The sequence below is a fragment of the Polyodon spathula genome, chromosome 14 (genome assembly GCF_017654505.1).
Source record: "Polyodon spathula isolate WHYD16114869_AA chromosome 14, ASM1765450v1, whole genome shotgun sequence".
Lineage (NCBI taxonomy): Eukaryota > Metazoa > Chordata > Actinopteri > Acipenseriformes > Polyodontidae > Polyodon > Polyodon spathula.
This window is the reverse complement of record NC_054547.1, coordinates 20,670,337-20,693,176: the sequence shown is the minus strand read 5'-3', so window position 1 is coordinate 20,693,176 and position 22,840 is coordinate 20,670,337. Positions and strand designations below refer to the sequence as shown.

General features: G+C 41.1%; 1 protein-coding gene across 2 annotated transcripts in view; it reads right to left on the bottom strand.

The window, feature by feature from the left end:
* LOC121326738 (sulfhydryl oxidase 1-like) overlaps window positions 1-3,054 on the bottom strand; it is a 156,271-nt gene extending 153,217 nt beyond the window's left edge. The window contains exon 1 of one of the 2 annotated variants that reach the window (XM_041270173.1): window positions 2,512-3,054. In XM_041270173.1, coding sequence (XP_041126107.1) covers window positions 2,512-2,812 — 301 coding nt within the window. In that variant the 5' untranslated portion in view covers window positions 2,813-3,054. The remainder of the gene's footprint in view (window positions 1-2,511) is intronic. The other variant, XM_041270174.1, reaches the window with a different exon arrangement.
* Window positions 3,055-22,840: the final 19,786 nt, after the last annotated feature.

Sequence of the window (22,840 nt, the reverse complement as noted above, 5' to 3'; positions counted from 1 at the left end):
AGGCATGTCATATGCAGACAGCCTAAAAGAATTGAATCTGTTCAGTCTTGAACAAAGAAGACTACGTGGCGACCTAATTCAAGCATTCAAAATTCTAAAAGGTATTGACAGTGTCGACGCAAGGGACTTTTTCAGCCTGAAAAAAGAAACAAGGACCAGGGGTCACAAATGGAGTTTAGAAAAAGGGGCATTCAGAACAGAAAATAGGAGACACTTTTTTACACAGAGAATTGTGAGGGTCTGGAATCAACTCCCCAGTAATGTTGTTGAAGCTGACACCCTGGGATCCTTCAAGAAGCTGCTTGATGAGATTTTGGGATCAATAAGCTACTAACAACCAAACGAGCAAGATGGGCCGAATGGCCTCCTCTCGTTTGTAAACTTTCTTATGTTCTTATGTTCTTATGTTCTAATTTGTTTTTGTCACCCTTGAAAATATGTAATAATTTCCCATTGTTTACATGTCCTTATTGAAACTACAGTTAATCTGACTTAAATGTTAAAGGAAATTAGGAATAATTTAACGTACATTTAAAAAGCAATTGCATATCTATTAAACATTAAATTTAACATTAATTTAATATGCAATTGCCTATCTATTTAATATTAATGTATGCCACGCAATATAAAGCGTTATCTTTCCTGTTATCGAGTACACTCACGTGAGGGCGTCCACTTCGTCAGTCAGAAAGTGAAAATGTGGAAACGTTACATTTAAGCAGAAACAAATATTTTGGAGATGATTATTATAGAGAGTCAGAATCGGATTAATTTGCTTCCCGAAGCACATTTTTATCTGGCGGTTTGACTAGATACGCCAGCAGAGCTCTGTTGCCGCTTGAATTGAATTTCTTGACACCGGTATTTCTTTATTTTCCTTTTACAATGGCCCGACTCTACTTGCTAGGGGCCGAGATAATATTCGCGAGACGCCTTGCCCAAAGGCCGACACTGTATGTAAATGTATTTCAGTCGAATTTGGAAAAGTAGCAATCCTAAATATAAACCGTACACAGACTCACGCTTCCCCTGATGTGTCGTGGAATTCAGAAGGTGTGCTCTGGTTAGCTGAAAGATCCAGAAACTATAATCATTTTTAAACCTTACCCAACTCGGTGACAATGTAGTGGGCTGCCGGGTTGTAATTTAGCCTTGTACATATATAGGAAAATATGAACTTGTGAAAAATAACGTGCCCAACATTTTGTTGAACTTCAGATTTATTATAAAATGCATTTAGGAAGCTTTATGTTGTTAAATAGCGACCAGGTACCCAATTAATTTTAGACCAGTGAGATTGTGATTTACTTTGCAAGAGTCATGGTAATTCATGCAATTTACAGGACAAAAATAAAATTTCCTAACATCGGCTGTGCGTCTCTATATATGACAGCACGTTCACATTTATTTATTAATTAATTAATTTATTTTTAAGGTTAGTTCTTGTCCCCGAAGTAGTTTGGGATCATAAAAATAACTTTAGTTAATATTACATACGTGGAACACAGAATAACTCATTGTAGTATCAAAGGCGTGATCTTTCTGTCGGCACACAAACTCAAGTTTATGACAAATTAGCTGTGGACACGCAGCACGTAGCAATCTAACTGGCATACAGGACTCGAGCACCCTCGAGACAGCGCTGCCCATGTTGAACTCGGCTAAACTTTTATTACAATGAATGTCTGGGTTGATACACTATGTAACACAATTTTTGTTTCTGGGTAGTAAGTGTTATTTCCTAATTGCTTATGCCTCCAAAGTAATTGAAAATGGCTATTATTCCCCACAGACTTTGCTTTTGTGACCAGGACAGTGATATTTCAAAATATCACTATTTCGGTAAATACCAGTATAATCGTAAATCTCGAAAAACTACTCACTTCTAAATCTTTTGTAGTCATTTTTGTATTACTTTAGTATAAATACATGTTAATTTGGATTCATATGTTGTTTTTTTCTGACTTTATGTGAACGAAAAGACACACATTTGCCCGTTTTCCCATTGGAAATAGTGATATTTTGAAATATCACTGTCCTGGTCACAAAAGCAAAGTTTGTTGGGAATAATAGCCATTTTATATACTTTTGAGGCATAAGCAATTAGGAAATAACACTTACTACCCAGGAACAACAACAAAAAAATTATTATACGGTGTAATCAGAAAATGATGCTTGAGCTCATCCCGTGTTTTGTAACAGCTGGCTACATTGAAACGATTATCAGGGTACATTCACTAAACTGAGGCTGCAGCATTAGTACATGCAGCAGCAGAAAACAATCCTGTGGTTACTGTAAAGAAAAATAACTGTAATGCAATCATTACTACAAGAACACATTAGAATTAAAATGACAGCATCACTAACAACGCCACTAGTATTTGTTTTATACAACGACGTATTAGTTTCGCTTCTTTTTTTTTTTTTTAACACAAGCAGTTAAAATAAAACGATGTTAAAATCTTCGACTATAATAACAATAATGATAATAATAACAACAAACCAACACACCTGTAATATCGCTAGCCAAAGCTTTCCACACAGGGGCGAACCGCTGGCAGTGCCCGCACCAAGACGCGTAGAACTCCACCAGCCAGGCGTTGGAAGAGTTAAAGAGCTGGGAGTCGATACCGTCAGAGATCAAGACCACGACCTGGTCAATCTGCGAGTAGAGACCTGCTTCGGCGACCGGGGGGGAGACCAGAAAGAAACTGCTTATAGTGAGGAAGTACAGTCCGGGTGTTGTGAGGAGCGCATAGCTTTTTTTGCTGCTGAGAGCCAGAGACGTGGCAGAGCAGTTATGCTGCGCCATTTTCGTGTGTTTCCTTCCCTGCGAACAAGAGGTGGGCGCGAGCACTCTCAAAGTGATAGAAACTTTTTTTTTCCACTCAGCTCACCACAAAGGAGGGGCCCACCAATAGGCTACACCAGTGTACACACACAGTGCAAGGTGCTCTGTAAACACAGCACTGACCTACCGAGCAGAGGGGACTGCTTTCACTGTTTACAGCGCCAACGAGTCAGGGTTAGCTTCTGTGCTACTGTGCTGATACAAAAAGAGAAACCGATTCATCTTTAAACATAAAGTTTAATCAGCAGGCACGTGACAGAGGCAAACATTTGACTACAGGACACGAAACACGTAGGCAGTACTGCGTCCAGCGGTTGTCAAACCTTTGGGCCGCGTCCCCTTCCTCTTGTCTGTGGTACTTGACGACGACGCCCCCCCCCCCACCCCCCTCCTTAAAACACACACACACGCATTTGCATACATATACTGGTAAAAAAAAAAATAAATAAATAAATACAAAATGCAACATGCCTGAGGCTTCTCTGTATGTCACTGCTTTTTTTTGTTGTTTTGTTTAAAAAAACGTGCACGACACCATTGGGTTATATATATTATATATATATATATATATATATATATATATATATATATATATATATATATATATATATATGGGTAAAATATCAGGACTGACCCGACCATATAGGGACTGTTGACTGTTGGCATGTATGGCATTAGACTTCCTCCAAAAATATGCAAGCTTAAAAAGCACCAGTCAGATGCACAGTGCCCTCTACAAACTTTGACATGACTCGAGGTGTCAGCATAAAGATTTCTTTTAAGTTAAATATACCGGAAAAAAAGGGAACATTTGGCTGGTATTGAATTCGGCAAATTTATACATTGGGGAATTTTTTTTTCATAGCACGTTCACAAAAAGTCCGATTTGCATTGTACTTTTAATTATAAAAACATTTCAATAAATGTGTACTTTATTAAATATGTATGCTAAAACTGTATCTCATTTACAGTAACTCGTTATGGCATCTACAATGTAAATGGAGAAAACTTGGAGAAGAACAAAGAAGGCTTTCTAATCAGTTACAGTATTTATCTTTCTTATATGGCCCTTAGTGGCGCGGGGCAACTTAGTTACTACTGCAAGAGTAAGGTTTGACTACGCCACATCTTACATTTACAGGAGCAAGAGGAGCCCCAACATACCAATATCAAAATACTAGTTAACCCAATCAGTTTAATAGAAAAAGTTAACTCCCAGAAGGTTAAGGTTAGGTTCCCCACTGAAGTCCCTTCAATTAAATGAACACTAAGGAGGTAGGTATTAAAGTATAAAAATCGATTTTATTAACAAAAATATTGAAAAGAATTAAGACAAAATTCAATGATTGTTGTAGCCAGGCAATGGTAGTACCACTTACGTCCACTAGGAGAGGTCGTACTCCTTGCAAGAAAACACACAAAATAGTAATACAATGCTAATGCTCCCGGCGCCACTGGCAGGAATATCGCCCGGGAATCCTAAACAAACAAAAAAACTAATTAAACAAAACCACACAAGCACACAAACTTATTGAAAATCAATAAATCAATCAAAATCTCAGTGCATCAAACTAATAAAACAAACACAAACAATCAATACTATCGTGCTCGAATTGTAAAATCAAATCACACACTACGGTGATCGTTGTGAAAAGAATGACAACCATTACCTAATGGGAAGGCCTCTCTGAGCACCAATCACTGAGCATATATAAAAAGCTGCCCTATCAGGGCCCTGCTGTGAGGAGGAAGTCCCTCCCACCTCCTGTTGAAGAGTGTTGTCCTCACAGTAGCATATTGCCATTTTCTTTCGAAATCAGAGGTCAGCTGGGGACATGACCTCGAAGGGTAATGGTTGTCATTCTTTTCGGGGAACCAGGGTTATGGTACTAACCTAACGTTCCCTTTCAAGTGGAATGACCACCATTACCGAATGGGAAGATGTAACCAAGCTGCCGTGGCTCCAGATTACCGACAGTACAGCCTCACAGCGATAGCCTCAGAGCCCTCATGACGCCTAAGGGCATGCCGTCTGCAACACCCTAGATCCCAGAAAGGGCCTCGCTCGGTTTGCAACATCACGGTGGTAAAAATGTGCAAATGTCTGACTACCTGTCTATGTAGTAGCATTACAAAGCTCATAGAGGAGGACCCATAGCAGACAAACAGCTGGTTGGACTGTTTCCAGGACAGTGTCCTATCCAGGTAACAGAGCAGAGCCCGGACCGGGCAAAGGTGTGCTGTCTACGGTCCTCCTCTGACTCGTGCGGGGGAGGTCTGAAAGTTTCCAAAAACACTGGTTGGTTAATGATGAGACCACCTTTGGCAAAAAGGCTGGATTTGTTCATAATGCTACCCGCGAGTCCCTTTAAGAAATTGCACTGCAAGGAAGTGTGCCCCAGGGGACACAGAGTCAATTTTATTGTGGCACACTGATATTGCTGCCAGGTATACATTCAGAGTGGAAGCGGATCAAACAGGTGTTGTAAGAAGGCTATTATTGTCTCAATAGGGCAGATCACAGGATCGTGAACTTCAGTAATGCATCAGTCTTGGAAAACTTTCCATATATGAATACTGGGCTCTAGTGCTCGGCGTCCTAGCAGACTGTAGTGTTTCTACTACTGCATCTGACAAACCCTGTCTGAATAGATGGCTCGGTTCAATGGCCAGACCCAGAGTTGGAGCTGGGCTGGGTTCGGGTGTCATAATAACCCCTCTGCTTGGCAGGAGCTGCCATGGCTGACCCGACAACATGTCGAGGAGGAGAGCAAACCAAGGGCATTTTGGCAATTTGGGTGCAACCAGCAAAACCTGTGCTCTCTCCACCCTGATCCTCTCTAGTGTCAGGGGTAATAATGGTAGCAGAGGGAACACATACAAGAACCCCTGTGGCCAGGGGTGGGCTAGCGCATCTACTCCCAGGGCCCCCCCCCCCCGTCTCTCTCCATGGAGAACCATAGGGGGCAATGAGGTCGACTCGAGCAGTACAAACCTCTCCCAAATCTCTTTCACCACTTGAGGATGCAGTCTCCATTCTGAGCTGTCTGGAGCTCTTCCGGACAGGAGGTCTGCTGCCTTGTTGTCCACACCAGGAAGGTGAACTGCCCTGATGGAACGTAAGTTTCTGTGCAACCAAGACACAAGTTCCCAGCGACAGCGAGTGGAAGCGACAGTGAGTGGGAGAAGTACAGGCGTGGAAAAGTACAGAGCAGTTTCGAAGCAGAAAGGAGAAATTGCATCTTGAATTGCTTTAATCAGAAAACAGAGGACATTGGGGAAACATAGCAGCAGCTCAAAGTCAGACAGACGCGTGTGTTTTTCTGATAACAAACAAGCTGAAACTCGGAGCAGCTGATTCAAATTCAGCACCGTTTTGATACGCGGGCGAGGGGAGGAGCCAACAGCACAGCTGAAGAACGCAGTTAAACGAGGCAGTCTTGCCAGCGACAGCGAGTGGGAGAAGTACAGGCGTGGAAAAGTACAGAGCAGTTTCGAAGCAGTTTGAAAGCAGGTTGACGGCTGCAGAAGAAACTAAACTTCAAAAAAAAAACCCTCAACATGGTCTTCAAGCCTGTAATCTGTGACACCTGCTTGATGTGGGAAATCCGAGAAAACCCAGCGGAGCTAAACCAAGTGTGCGTAAAGTGCCGCGCGATCCAGGATTTGCATAAACTAGTAAGTATGCTAGAAATGGAGCTGGAAGAAGTGAGACAGCAACAGGATCTTGAGGAACTGGCACACCCACAATTCATGGAAGTCTGCATCACCCCTAACAGACTGAAAGCCACCAGGGAGATAGGTCAGAACAGCTGGGTTCAGGTAGGCAGAAGCAGGGAAAAAAAGAAACTTCGTCAAACACCACCACCAGAAATCAAAACAACCAACAGATTTGAGTCACTTCAGAATTTTGATGAGCAGAACCAACAACAAGAGAATGAAAGGAACAACATCCAGGACCCTATTGACAGTGGTGACCAGGCAGCAAAAAGAAGGGAGGTCATGATTGCTGGGGACTCCATATCGAGAAACACAGCAAGTTCAGTTCGCAGTTTGGACCCCCTTACTACAACAGTGTGCTGCCTTCCGGGAGCCTCGGTCAAGCACATCACTGAGAACGTGGACAGGCTCCTAGAACGAACAGGAGACGACCCGGTAGTAGTCGTCCACATCGGTACAAACAACATTGGAAGAGACAGACCAAAATCCCTGCAAAATAAATTCAGAGAGCTAGGAAGGAAATTAAAAGAGAAAACCAAAACTGTGGTATTTTCTGGTATACTACCCGCACCTTGCAAAGGACCATATGGACAGCTGGAAATAATTAATCAAAAAGAATGGCTGAAGACGTGGTGCACACGGGAAGGCTTCACCTATCTTGATCATTGGACCACATTCTACAACGAGGACTATCTGTATAGACGGGATGGACTGCATTTAAATAACAAGGGAACTAGTCTACTCGGAGAAAAGATCCTCGAGCAGGTTCGGAAGCATTTAAACTAGAAAGGAAGGGGGGAGAAATCAACAAAAAAACAGAAGGGAGACCGCAACAAAACAAGAACAAAAACTCAGGTAAGACAACGATTAAATGTATTTATCTAAATGCTAGAAGTATCAGAAACAAAAATCTAGAACTTGAAGCTACTGCACTAACAGGTAACTATGATGTGATAGGTGTTACAGAAACGTGGTTATCTGAGAGTGATGGGGACGAATATAATATTTGTGGGTATACACTGTATAGGAAAGACAGGCAGGACAGAAGAGGAGGAGGGGTAGCGCTATACATAAGAAACAGTCTTGAAGCCCAGGTGTTAAACCTGGACAAAGAAAATAAAACAGAATAAGAGTAACATTCACAACAAATTCTAAAAGGTATTGACAGTGTCGACCCAAGGGACTTTTTCAGCCTGAAAAAAGAAACAAGGACCAGGGGTCACAAATGGAGTTTAGAAAAAGGGGCATTCAGAACAGAAAATAGGAGACACTTTTTTACACAGAGAATTGTGAGGGTCTGGAATCAACTCCCCAGTAATGTTGTTGAAGCTGACACGAGAGGAGGCCACCCTGGGATCCTTCAAGAAGCTGCTTGATGAGATTTTGGGATCAATAAGCTACTAACAACCAAACGAGCAAGATGGGCCGAATGGCCTCCTCTCGTTTGTAAACTTTCTTATGTTCTTATGTTCTTATGTTCTAAGTCTGTGTGCTGTGTGGTGAAGACCTGGTGAGTACAGGCCACCTTGGTGGTTTATGTAGGCTACCACTGTAGTGTTGTCCGTCTGGACCAGCACATGTTTGTGCACTAACTGCTGGCAAAAATTTGATAACGCCAGGTTCACTGCTTGCAGCTCTTGGGCATTTATGTGCGCTCGCTGCCAATGTCCCTTCCATTGACCTCTTATTCCTCTCCCATTCCAGACCGCTCCCCAAGCACAGTCTAGAGGCATCTGTAGTGACCACTTCCTTTCTGTGAGGGGATCCGAGGCGCAGATTGCCAGGACAGAGCCACCACCAGACCGGGTACACCCAGGCTTGAAGGGGGCGCATTCTCAGCAGCCCAAGTGGAAGGATTCTCAAGGTGGCTGCCATCAGCCCCAGCAACCTTTGATACATTTTGACCTGTAGGAGATTGTCCTCTCTGAATAGTGAAAGTGTGGCCTCCAATGACCGAATCCTGTCTTCCGACAGTGAGGCAAGCATGCTCACAGAGTTCAGTTTGATCCCCAGGAACACTGTGGACTGAGACGGTATGAAGTTGCTCTTCTGTTGATGTATTGAGAGCCTTAACTTCGTCACGTGATCTGTGACCTGTTTTGTGTGCACCTCTGCGCGTCTTTTGGAATGCACACAAACTAGCCTATCGGGGTGCCAGCGAGAGGCAAAATGGCAGCACGCAGAATTCATACGTGTTGCCTTGAAAGGCAAAACACAGATACTTTCTGTGCGCGGGATGGAGCGGGACATAGAAGTAGGGGTCTTGCAGGTCGATCGATGTGAACCAGTCGCCCGGTTGAACAGAACGGAGAATAGGCTGTGCTGTCAACATGTTGAACTTCCTCTGTTTGAGGAACAAATTGAGGACCCTGAGGTCCAGAATAGGTCTGAAACTGCCATTCCTCTTGGGCACCAGGAAGTACCTGGAGTAAAAGCTGCTGAGGGCATCGCTTGGACTTACCAAGCTTACAGCGTTCTTCTGTTGAAAACTGCAATCCTGAAACTAAACCTGAAACAGACTTAAGGGATCTAAATGAGAATATTAAAAATATTTTCGTGACTGAGATACTTGTGTGTGTGTGTGGTAAAGGACAGTTATATTGTGTTTGTGTTGTACTGTGTTTGTGGCTGGTCAGGCCAGCAAGCTGTATGGTTCTGAAGATTATACACATAAGTCTATAGTCATATTTTAGGTAACAGTTGAGCATAATATGCGGTCTCTGAACTGGATGTTACATATGTATGTAATATATGTTTGTCTGTTGGCTATTACATGTTGACCTATTTGTGAGTCAGGACAACCTGTTAATAGGAAAAACCTGTTACACAAACTGTCACGAAGTGGGGCAGATGAGGGTATTGGCATAAAACCCTAGTTAAAGTCCATCCGCTCACCAACAAATGTGTAAATTTAAGGTGCAAAGGAAAACAAATCATTAATAAAACCCACAAAGTAGAGAAACGTGTCATATTGGAAAATTATATTGGTAAGAAGTCAGTTTGGAATGATAATTTTATTAATAAATTGCTTGGGTTAGATTGGTTTTGTTTAAGCAAAAGATAAAGCAACATTTTAGAAAAGGCAGGTGTTTAACACTATGTGATCTTTACATGAGTATGAATGGGAACACATAAACAGTGCAGCTCAGACTGTGAAAAGGGACAGGATCTGTCACAGCTTGAGAATGGAAGCCAGCAAAGAAGAAAGAAAACAAAACGGTGTGAGGGAGGGGGTGCTGGAGTAATAATCCCAAAAACAGGTAGTGAAAAATGTCCTTAATTGTCTTCTTGGCGTCCCCGGACATAAACAAAAAAAGACAAAAGAAATATTAGTAAAATTTTCACTTCCCCATTCAAAAACCCCGCTGCTCAAATTTCGTTTGTCCCTCCGCCCGATACTCCGCCTATTTTTCCTTTGGACCGACCCCGAACACAGTAGTACGTTCCCTTTAGTATGCAACGTCACGCCTCTGTAGTCAGTGGAACACCAATCCCCAACTGACAAGTGTCCTTATCATTCACTTGACTCCAATGGCTGGAATTTAGATACTCGTACTTCCGCCCCTCACCAAGGTGCCGCCCCTCATAAAGATAACTTTCGTCATGGTCACGAGATCTTGGTAAGGTAAGTCCCGAGTTGGTTTGATGCCTTCTACTGTCGGGAGGCTGAATTACAGACCGAAACCCCTTTGACTCATCACATGACCGTATTGATACTTAAAGATAATTTGTTGGGAAAGTGGCAGTGGCTACAGGAAAGTCTGAAACAGCGGAAGAGCTGAAAATAGTGAATACATAAAAATGTTGCGACGGCTGCAAGCGCAGCTAGGGGAGTGATGTGCGCTGGCCTCAGTTGGAGCAAAGACGGGAGGTAATGATGACGGGGATGAAAGGATGGTTGTGGACACGGAGGTAGGAGGCCACCCATGTAAAATGTAAGTTGATACAGGGGCGTGTGTGACAATCACTGATTTGGATGTGATGTCCCTTTAACAAAACAATATGTAATAATTGAAGGAGTTAACGGAGGAACACAGATTGCATTTAAACTAAACCGGTAGAGTTTGTAATTGGAACACATTCGGCGCTAGTTGAAATGTATCATGCTAAAACACATGAAGGGAACATTTAGGACTGGATGTTATGTCACAATTGAAATTGATAATTGACACTGGGGCTTGCACACTATCCTCGGGGGTTAGTGATGCGACTCATCAGAATGGTGTAAGATGGCGTATAACTGCTATTAAGTACTATGAAGTAGAAGCACTCAGCTCTACTGTCAGGGAGTTTGTGAGGATGAACTTGGTAGTATGGGCGACACACTCAAATGATTGTGGGAAGGCTGTGGGCGTGCTTATTGCAATTGAAGGTGACACCCACCCTCCCCAAAAGCAATACCCAGCTAAATCAGACGCAGTGGCAGCAGTAAAATACATTATTACTGATTTACTGGCCAAGGGATTGTGGTGGAATGTAACTCCTCCACAAACAGCCCCATCTGGCCAGTGCCTAAAGGGGAAGGCAAGTGGCGACTAACAATTGATTACCAGAGACTTAAACAGGCTTTGCCAAAAACAGCACAAATAGTAGCTAGCCCGCACATGATAGCTGAAGCAAGCTGGTTCTCTGTACTTGATATCAGCAATGGATTTTGGAGTTTGGTGATCCGAACCGAGGATCAATGGAAGCTCATATTCACCATGAAAGGTGTACAAAAGGGTATCACAACTCACCAGTGATATTCCATCAATGTGTGGCAAAGGCAATACGGTCCGTAGACAACAACCAACATTTAACTATATTGCAATATGTTGATGACTTACAGTTGTGCAGTTCTTCCCTCACAGAAGCACGATCGCTCCTACAGGACACTCTGCGGGTACTGCAACAACAGGGATCCAAGGGTAATCCAAAGAAAGGCAATCGCTGCAAGAAGAGGTAACGTATCTAGGACATGTGCTAACTACAATAGTAAGGCCATGAGTCCAGACAGAAAGCAGGCTCTCACGTTGATTCCCAAACCATGGACAGTAACAGATCTCAGACAGTTCTTAGGAACCACAAACTATGTGAGGGAGTATATAGAGGATTATGCCATTTCGGCAGGCCGTCTATACACATTACTCAAGACTCACCTGAAAAGTATGATGAATTAGAATGGACCCCTGAGTCTGAAAAGGGCTTTGAAACCCTCAAACAGCAAATCTGCTCAGCACCTGCATTAGGAATTCCATGCCCAGATCATGATTTCCATCTCCAGGTTGCAGCCAACAGTCTAACTATACATTACAGTCTGTGGTCTGTGGTTTATTACAGTCGGAAGGAGACAGAGCGTTTGTTACAGGGTGGGCCACCTGGTCACCCAGAGAAGGATCTAATGTAATTCTGTTAACAGGAAAATTGGATGGAGGGTGTTCAGCACAAGAGGCAGAGCTAATAGCTCTCCTTATGGCTCTACACCAAAACCACGACCAGAATGTGTGTCTTTACACTGACAGTAGGTATGTTTTGGAGTAGCTTATGATTACATGGCTACATGGGCTCGCAGGGGATTTATAACCACTACTGGAAGCAATATAAAACATGAAAACATTATTGAATCTATCTGGGATCAGGTTAACCAGAGACATGAAAGGGGGTTAACAACGGCGATTCTGAAAGCAAAAGCACATAAGAAAGTTTACAAACGAGAGGAGGCCATTTGGCCCATCTTGCTCGTTTGGTTGTGAGTAGCTTATTGATCCCAGAATCTCATCAAGCAGCTTTTTGAAGAAACCCAGGGTGTCAGCTTCAACAACATTACTGGGGAGTTGATTCCAGACCCTCACGATTCTCTGTGTAAAAAAGTGCCTCCTATTTTCTGTTCTGAATACCCCTTTGTCTAATCTCCATTTGTGATCCTTGTTTCTTTTTTCAGGTCGAAAAAGTCCATTGGGTCGACATTGTCAATACCTTTTAGAATTTTAAATGCTTGAAATAGGTCGCCGCGTAGTCTTCTTTATTCAAGACTGAACAGATGCAATTCTTTTAGCCTGTCTGCATATGACATGCCTTTTAAACCTGGAATAATTCTGGTCGCTCTTCTTTGCACTCTTTCTAGAGTAGCAATATCTTTTTTTATAGCGAGGTGACCAGAACTGAACACAATATTTAAGATGAAGTCTTACTAATGCATTGTACAGTTTTAACATTACTTCCCTTGATTTAAATTCAACACTTTTCACAATGTATCCAAGCATCTTGGCCTTTTTTATAGCTTCCCCACATTGTCTAGATGAGTCAACAAAAACTCCTAGGTCTTTTTCGTAGATTCCTTCTCCAATTTCAGTATATCCCATATCATATTTATAATGCACATTTTTTATTTCCTGCGTGCAGTACCTTACACTTTTCTCTATTAAATGTCATTTGCCATGTGTCTGCCCAGTTCTGAATCTTGTCCAGATCTTTTTGAATGACCTTTGCTGCTGCAACAGTGTTTGCCACTCCTTCTATTTTTGTGTCATCTGCAAATTTAACAAGTTTGCTTACTATACCAGAATCTAAATCATTAATGTAGATTAGGAATAGCAGAGGACCTAATACTGATTCCTGTGGTACTCCACTGGTTACCATACTCCATTCTGAGGTTTCTCCTCTAATCAGTACTTTCTGTTTTCTACATGTTAACCACTCCCTAATCCATGTACATGTGTTTCCTTGAATCCCTACTGTGTTCCATTTGAGAATTAATCTTTTATGCGAGACTTTGTCAAAAACTTTTGCTTTGCAATTATCCATTATCGATGTTGCATCCTCAAAAAAATCAAGCAGGTTAGTTAGACACGATCTCCCTTTCCTAATACCATGTTGACTGTCTCCCAGGACCCTGTTACCATATAGGTAATTTTCCATTTTGGATCTTATTATAGTTTCCATAAGTTTGCATATAATAGAAGTCAGGCTTACTGGTCTGTAGTTACCTGGTTCAGTTTTGTTTCCCTTTTTGTGGATCGGTATTACATTTGCAATTTTCCAGTCTGTCGGGACCACCCCTGTGTCAAGAGACTGTTGCATGATCTTGGTTAGCGGTTTGTAAATAACTTCTTTCATTTCTTTTGGTACTATTGGGAGGATCTCATCTGGTCCAGGGGATTTGTTTATTTTAACAGCTCCTAGTCCCTTTAACACTTCTGCCTCGGTTATGCTAAAGTTATTTAAAACTGGATAGGAACTGGGTGACATGTGGGGCATGTTGTCAGTATCTTCCTTTGTAAAAACTTGTGAAAAGTAATCATTTTAATATATTTGCTATTTTTTTTCTTCATCTATTGATTTTGCCATTTGTATCTCTTAAACAATTAATCTCCTCTTTGAATGTTCTCTTGCTGTTGTAATATTGGAAAAACATTTTGGAATTGGTTTTAGCTCCCTTAGCAATGTTTATTTCTATTTCTCTCTTGGCATTTCTAACTTCCTTTTTGACTTGCGTTTGCAGTTCCGTGTACTCTTTCTGTGTACTTTCTTTTTGGTCTCTTTTTAACGCTCTGTAAAGTGCCTTTTTTTTGCTGAATATTTTTTTTAATTGATCTATTAAACCATTTTGGCAAGTTAGTTTTACATTTAGATTTGTCTACTTTAGGGATATAATTGTTTTATGCTTCTAGTACTACATTCTTGAAGAACAGCCATCCTTTTTCTGTTGATGTTTTCTCTATTTTACTCCAATCTACTTCTGTTAGTCTCTGTTTCATACCTTCATAGTTTGCTTTTCTAAAATTGTAAACCTTTGCTTTAGTCATTACTTTTGGGGTTTTAAAAAGCACTTCAAATGACACCATGTTGTGGTCTGTGGTTCTAGTGGTTCTCTGACCTCTGTTTTAGTTATTCTATCTTCGCTATTTGAAAAGACTAAATCAAGGCATGCCTCCCCTCTATTCGGTGCCTTGACAAATTGTTAGGAAGCAGTCATTTGTCATTTCCATCATTTCAATTTCATCCGTCATGCTCCCCACTGGGTTTTCCCATTTTATATGGGGGAAGTTGAAATCCCCCATTAGTATGCCTTCTCCTTTGCTACACACATTTCTAATGTCATTGTATAACAGATTATTTTGCTCATCGTCTGAATCTGGTGGTCTATAAGCATGCTGCTATTATTATGCCCTTTGAATTTCTGTCCGTTATTCTGACCCATATTGATTCGGCTTTATTTTCTTTGTCCAGGTTTAACACCTGGGCTTCAAGACTGTTTCTTATGTATAGTGCTACCCCTCCTCCTCTTCTGTCCTGCCTGTCTTTCCTATACAGTGTATACCCACAAATATTATATTCGTCCCCATCACTCTCAGACAACCAAGTTTCTGTAACACCTATCACATCATAGTTACTTGTTAGTGCAGTAGCTTCAAGTTCTAAAATTTTGTTTCTGATACTTCTAGCGTTTAGATAAATACATTTAATGGTTGTCTTACCTGAGTTGTTGTTCTTGTTTTGATGCGGTCTCCCTTCTGTTTTTTTGTTGATTTCTCCCCCCTTCCTTTCTAGTTTAAATGCTTCTGAACCTGCTCGAGGATCTTTTCTCCGAGTAGACTGGTTCCCTTTTTATATAAGTGCAGTCCGTCCCGTCAATACAGATAGCCCTCGTTGTAGAATGTGGTCCAATGATCAAGATAGGTGAAGCCTTCCCTTGTGCGCCACATCTTCAGCCATGCGTTTAGATTAATTTTTTCCAGCTGTCCATATGGTCCTTTGCAAGGTGCCGGTAGTATACCAGAAAATACCACAGTTTTGGTTTTCTCTTTTAATTTCCTTCCTAGCTCTCTGAATTTGTTTTGCAGGGATTTTGGTCTGTCTCTTCCAATGTTGTTTGTACCGATGTATACGACTACTACCGGGTCCTCTCCTGTTCGTTCTCATTGGTCTCCTTCAAGATTATCAACTTAGGGCAATAAATCCCTCTGAGCCTATTGTACTCTGCAACTGCAGTTTGAGGTGCCTAAATGCAGGTGGGGTCAAAAAGTTGATAAGGTGGACATCGCTTAAGGATGTAACAATGAAGTGCAATGAAAGGATGCTTAAAGATATAACAATGAAACTTTGGCCATAGGAGGAAATGAAGTTACCAAGATCCATCCTAACTGTTTTAGAGTCTTACCCAGGCATTTGTGAATGGTGATTGAATGAGCACCAGTGACTAGGAAGTACTCTCGAACAACGTAGACTCTGTCCATGATTTCAAACTTTGTTCGTAAACGTTGAAAAGGTATGGGTGACTCCATTGTTAAATGAGATGGTTATGGTTTTGACCATACTTGTGTTTTCCAGATAGTAGGAAACACCTTGAAGATTCCCTATTGTCCCATTGAGACCAGTGGCAATGTCAATGTTTTTGCTAGGCACCAGTTTGCAGCCTATTTTGACTCGTTGGTAGTTTCCAGTCCAGCTGTACGACTGCAGTCAGCTTTGTAGGCGTTCATTTTTTTTTAGCACATTTCTCTGGAATTTAAAAGGGCAGTCCACAGTCCATTAGATGACTGTTCTCTCCAGGCATACGATCAAGCATGGCAGTCTGGATCTGGTTACAGGCATCTACAGTAGACATGACACAGGTTGAGCCCTCGGGATGAAATAGCTTAGTGGCTATTTGTTTTAATTAGCAGTGGGAGAAAACCACTTCAGCAAGTACAATAAAATCTGCCAGAACTGACAGATGCTGCATCTACTCTAGATACTAATGAGAGCAAAACAAATCCAAAAGAAAAACAAGGGAAACTCAGATTCTTTTCAAGAAAGCTGGAAGTTTTTGTATAAATGGATTTTATATTTTTAAATGCTGCAATAAAGGTTCTGCTTGTAAAGCATGTGACAGAACAGGTGATTTATTTGCACTGTGCAGAACCTTATTTTATCCCAGCACAAGGAATCGCCATCTGTGCACCTATTATCAGCGAAAGTACTGATTAGAGGAGAAACCTCAGAATGGAGTGAGGTAACCAGTGGAGTACCACAGGAATCAATATTAGGTCCTCTGCTATTCCTAATCTACATTACGACACAAAAATAGGAGGAGTGGCAAACACTGTTGCAGCAGCAAAGGTCATTCAAAATGATCTAGACAAGATTCAGAACTGGGCAGACACATGGCAAATGGCATTTAATAGAGAAAAGAGTAAGGTACTGCACGCAGGAAATAAAAATGTGCATTATAAATATCATATGGGAGATATTGAAATTGGAGAAGGTATTTATGAAAAAGACCTAGGAGTTTTTTGTTAACTTCTACACAATGTGTGGAAGCTATAAAAAAGGCCAAAAAGATGTTCGCATATATTGTGAAAAGTGTTGAATTAAATCAAGGGAAGTAATCTTAAAACTGTACAATGCAATAGTAAGACCTCATCTTGAATATTGTGTTCAGCTGGTCACCTCGCTACAAAAAGGATAATGCTGCTCTAGAAAGAGTGCAAAGAAGAGCGACCAGACTTATTCCGGGTTTAAAAGGCATATCATATGCAGACAGGCTAAAAGAACTGAATCTATTCAGTCTTGAACAAAGAAGACTACGCAGCGAAATAATTCAAGCATTCAGAATTCTAAAAGGTATTGACAGTGTCGACCCAAGGGACTTTTTCAGCCTGAAAAAAGAAACAAGGACCAGGGGTCACAAATGGAGATTAGACAAAAGGGCATTCAGAACAGAAAATATGAGGCATTTTTTTTTTTACACAGAGAAATGTGAGGGTCTGGAATCAACTCCCCAGTCATGTTGTTGAAGCCTACACCCTGGGATCCTTCAAGAAGCTGCTTGATGAGATTTTGGGATCAATAAGCTACTAACAACCAAACGAGCAAGATGGGCCGAATGGCCTCCTCTCGTTTGTAAACTTTCTTATGTTCTTATGATTAAAGGCTGGTTTTCAAACAAACTGATTATCGCTTAACAATACCTTATTGGTAGAAGAAAAGTGTTTTAAAAAAGCAATTTCAGCTTTCAATCACTTAAAATATGCTGAAGTTAATGTAAACAACACCAAGCTACAGACAGGGAGTCCCAAGCTATAAACATGTCACTGTTTATAAATAAGAACTCAACTTTATTATGAATATTGTGTTATTATGTTTTAAGCAAAATACTATGATAGTGTTAATTATGGTAATTGTTTGTTTATTGGTTTTAAAATGTTTAGTAAAACGTGACCTATTGTTTGACCTCGTTAGTACAACTGGCCCCCTTTGCTAATGACATCTTCAGTCAGGGTTATAACCTAGTATAAATCTCCACATTTTTATAAAATGACTTTACACTTATTTCTAAAGATGCAACGCATTTCAGTAAATACAAACGATAAACTTCTCATCCCATGCAGAAGGAGAACACAAATGGAAAACACCAATAAGCGGGGTTGGCATTGCAAGGGAGATAACGGAAGGTTTCACAGTTCTGATCAAGTGACAGTTTTCTATGAATTATTTGAATGCTTATTCACCATTGCTACACCCTGTTAGAAAATTGACTTCCCTGCATTTTTTTATTTATTCATCATTTAATCATAAAATCACAATTTACAAGATTAAATACGCTACTATGCTCTGCCATAATACAGTAACACAACTGTGATAATGTACTGGCTCAGTGGATATGTCGGATTTTGATAAATTAGAAGCCTGGCGTATAGTGAGTTATGGAAAGAAACGATAATTTGAGTTGTATTTAACGTGGTGAATAGAGTGTTTTGAAGACAAAGGACACTGAACATCAGAAAGTAGGCACTGTGAGATGAATGATCCTGCTTTTAGCTCAGTTTTGGTGCAAATAGTGTATATCGCATTTTGCATCTAAACTCTTCATATATATATATATATATATATATTTCCCGATTGTGGAGCTGCATTTGTGCCATATAAAAATGTGAGAAACGTCACCTGTGTGTGTGTGTGTGTGTGTGTGTCCCTCTGTCTGCGGTTATTGTTCTTATACAGTTCTGCAGTTATGCACCATACAGCGCTGTGAACACAGTTTATATTTTCTGCACTCTTAAATTAAGGATAGTTCATACACTAGTACAGCCAGGGTGGTCTGCCAGCCCCGTCGACTCACTCATATGTGTTTGTGGGTTGCTTTGAGCTCCCTATGAGATATTCACATACAAATAAGCCCTGTATGAAGCTAATTTGATAGGAATCACATGCAAAGTTCGAAATGTACGCATGTTTTCAGTACCAAACAATAATAATGAGAAAGCGTCTTCAAATTCAATTAGATAACTTTGTTACACCTCCCCGTCTGTGCCAATATTCTCTTTACCGTTAAAGCATATGACATGGTTTATTTAGATTTCCAGAAAGCTTTTGACAAAGTCCCGCACAAAAGATTAATTCTCAAACTGAACGCAGTTGGGATTCAAGGAAACACATGTACATGGATTAGGGAGTGGTTAACATGTAGAAAACAGAAAGTACTGATTAGAGGAAAAACCTCAGAATGGAGTGTGGTAACCAGCGGTGTACCACAGGGATCAGTATTAGGTCCTCTGCTATTCCTAATCTACATTAATGATTTAGATTCTGGTATAGTAAGCAAACTTGTTAAATTTGCAGACGACACAAAAGTAGGAGGAGTGGCAAACACTGTTGCAGCAGCAAAGGTCATTCAAAATGATCTAGACAAGATTCAGAACTGGGCAGACACATGGCAAATGACATTTAATAGAGAAAAGTGTAAGGTACTGCACGCAGGAAATAAAAATGTACATTATAAATATCATATGGGAGATATTGAAATTGGAGAAGGAATCTATGAAAAAGACCTAGGAGTTTTTGTTGACTCAGAAATGTCTTCATCTAGACAATGTGGGGAAGCTATAAAAAAGGCTAACAAGATGCTCGGATACATTGTGAAAAGTGTTGAATTAAAATCAAGGGAAGTAATGTTAAAACTGTACAATGCACTAGTAAGACCTCATCTTGAATATTGTGTTCAGTTCTGGTCACCTCGCTATAAAAAAGATATTGCTGCTCTAGAAAGAGTGCAAAGAAGAGCGACCAGAATTATTCCGGGCTTAAAAGGCATGTCATATGCAGACAGGCTAAAAGAATTGAATCTGTTCAGTCTTGAACAAAGAAGACTACGTGGCGACCTAATTCAAGCATTCAAAATTCTAAAAGGTATTGACAGTGTCGACGCAAGGGACTTTTTCAGCCTGAAAAAAGAAACAAGGACCAGGGGTCACAAATGGAGTTTAGAAAAAGGGGCATTCAGAACAGAAAATAGGAGACACTTTTTTACACAGAGAATTGTGAGGGTCTGGAATCAACTCCCCAGTAATGTTGTTGAAGCTGACACCCTGGGATCCTTCAAGAAGCTGCTTGATGAGATTTTGGGATCAATAAGCTAGTAACAACCAAACGAGCAAGATGGGCCGAATGGCCTCCTCTCGTTTGTAAACTTTCTTATGTTCTTATGTTCTTATGTTCTTAAACCTATCAAATGACATCAGGTGTATTATTTATTAAACTTAACCCTGTTACTTTGATTATTAAGTGGCTTATTTAATATAAAATATTTTGGTTCAGCACAGAAACTGGGAGTCACAGGTTTACAATTGGTTACAATCAATGAGACAAACCCATAAAAACCAACAAACCTATTCAGTGCACCGACATCCACAGTAGCCTTATCACTGGAAGAGCACTTACATAAAGAGTTTCACTTGTTTAGACTGTCTCCAACTTGCAGCTGCCCCTGATAATTATTTCTTACTTTTATTTATAACTTTACAACAAAACTGCCCTTTTAATAATTCTAAAATAAAACCAAACAAAAAGACAATGCTTATTGGAATCAGTCTATGTAACCTATACTTTAGATAACACCACAAAATGTTAGGAAATAGTCATGTAACTTTTAAATAAAATCAGTTCAGTCTCTGTAATTTCACTAAGTCCAGATTTAGGCTTCTTCCTGTGTAGAATGCAATAATTCACAGTCACAACAGCCCACAAGCACATTGAATGTTTTAGTTTAAGGCCGTTTTAAATATAACAAACTGTCTTTCTCAACTCCAAGTTTATTTAGTTACCCAACTCCTTAAGCTGTGGCTCCTGGATTTCCCTGCCGGCTAACAATCTCTCTGGAACCTTCCTAGCTTCCCTTTGGGGTGCTTAATAAAGTTTAGCTGTGGTTGGTTGGTTGGTTGGTTACACATAGTCCTTTTGTGCTGGTAAACTGACCTCTGCCCTCTAGAGGGTGAAGCCGGAATCATTAAAGGCACAGTCCCTTTCATTTTAAACAAGCAGTAATGCAGCTAATCTTTTAAACCACCACTACAACTTCTCTGAGCACTTTATGTCGGCTTTTTTGCATAGTTGTTTTTTTAATATTATTATTTCGGTTGGGTCAAGGTATATGATTTATAAGGACAATTAAATGATATTCCTTTCTGAATGTGCAATACATCTTTTCATCTGCAATCAGCAACACGATTGGGGGAAAAACAACTAGTTTATTTACACACACATATATATATATATACACATTTTGTCTGGAGCAGGGGAGCGGATTAGAGCGGAGGATATTGTTATGAGCAGTGAACGGAATTGTCACCGCTTCGCTCCGCTCACATTCTCTGAACACAACACAGACGCTCACCGTTAAAATACATTGTCTTTAACACAGGATTTGCACATCACAGGAGAGTAGAAGTGAGTAAACTCTGTATCCCTTATATGAGAAGTGGTTAAAAGATATATTGCCCAAATTCAAAGTGGTTAAACGCTGTTTACCTGCATATATCCTCGACGTCCATCTTGGAGTAAAATGCCAAAGAAAAGTTTAAAGTATCTGCTATTGCAAGGCAGTCTCCCATTCAAATACTAACCATGCACGCGTATTATTATTATTATTATTATTATTATTATTTTAGCAGACACACTTATCCAGGCCAACGTACAGTTGTGACATACAATTACCCATTTATACAGTCGGGTTTTTAACTGGACCAGCAGCCATGTGTCCCACACCTGTGATTGAACTCACAACCCTCCAATCAGGAGCACAGATGCTGTTTCCGACAAGCTTTTCTAACTTTTATGAAGAACTACCGTATATATACTGTGCACCCCAGTTGAGATACAGTTTGGGAAACTACCGGAATCGGAGTTGAGGGAGGGCCAGACCGCTCTGACCACTCTCCAAGAACGCCTGAAAACTGCTCACACCTTTGCCCAGGAACATCTACAGGGGGCCAGAGTCTGACAGAAACGGGCCTACGACCACCATGCCCAAGACCGAGGGTTCCAAGCAGGTGAGCTGGTCTGGGTGTACTGTCCGCGGCGCAAGAAAGGACTCAGCCCTAAGCTGGATAGCGCCTGGGAAGGATCCTGCCAAGTCCTTGAGCGTCTGACAGAGGTGGTCTACCGCGTGAGACTCTGCACCCTGAATCGAATTGTGGTGCTGCATGGAGACCGTCTGGCTCACTACCTAGGAAATAATTCCAAGGACCCCGTAGCTGACCACCCATCCTGGCAAAGCCCCCACACCGATACTGCTCGTGCCTTGCTGGGCTCAGAGCCTGCCGACTCTGGGTCTGCACCGACCAGCCGCTGCCGTGTCATTTCCCCCCCCCCTGCCTCGCCTGACTCCGAACCTGCTACGACTGGGACCAGACAGCAGACCGTGCACCGGAGCCAGCATAGGCAGCCAGCTCGTTTCAGTTGCTGACTACTTGTTTATGTCCAGCCGGGATGGCTGGAAGCGGGAGGCAGTGTATCAAGCTGGACCTGAAGCTAGAGCTACCGTCCTCTGTCCGACGGCTTCGGGACACTTGGTGTAGAGACTCATTTGCATACACCAGAGCAAAGAACTATGGGGAGGTAGTCGTGCTGTTGCGGGGTCCCGTTCCCTGATTATTATCCAAAATTATAAATGTTATTGTGTTAAAATTGAGAAATGTAGGTCAGTCACCGACATGTCGCCGTCTAGTCCATGTATGCCCCTTCCCCTCTGTGCTGTCTGTCAGTGGCTTGTTTTCCCCAGTCTCTGTTGTGAAGATGTGCTGTGTTTTTAAGGATTGCTGGGAATTAAGTAAAAAGCTCTTCTGCTAAAGATTCATTGCAGTCTCTTTCATTGAACCCATGCAAGCAGAAATGCTAGAATACCTTATCATTATGATGCAAGGCAGTCTCCCATTCAAATACTAACCATGCACGCGTATTATTATTATTATTATTATTATTATTATTATTATTATTATTATTATTATTATTATTATTATTTTTTAGCAGACA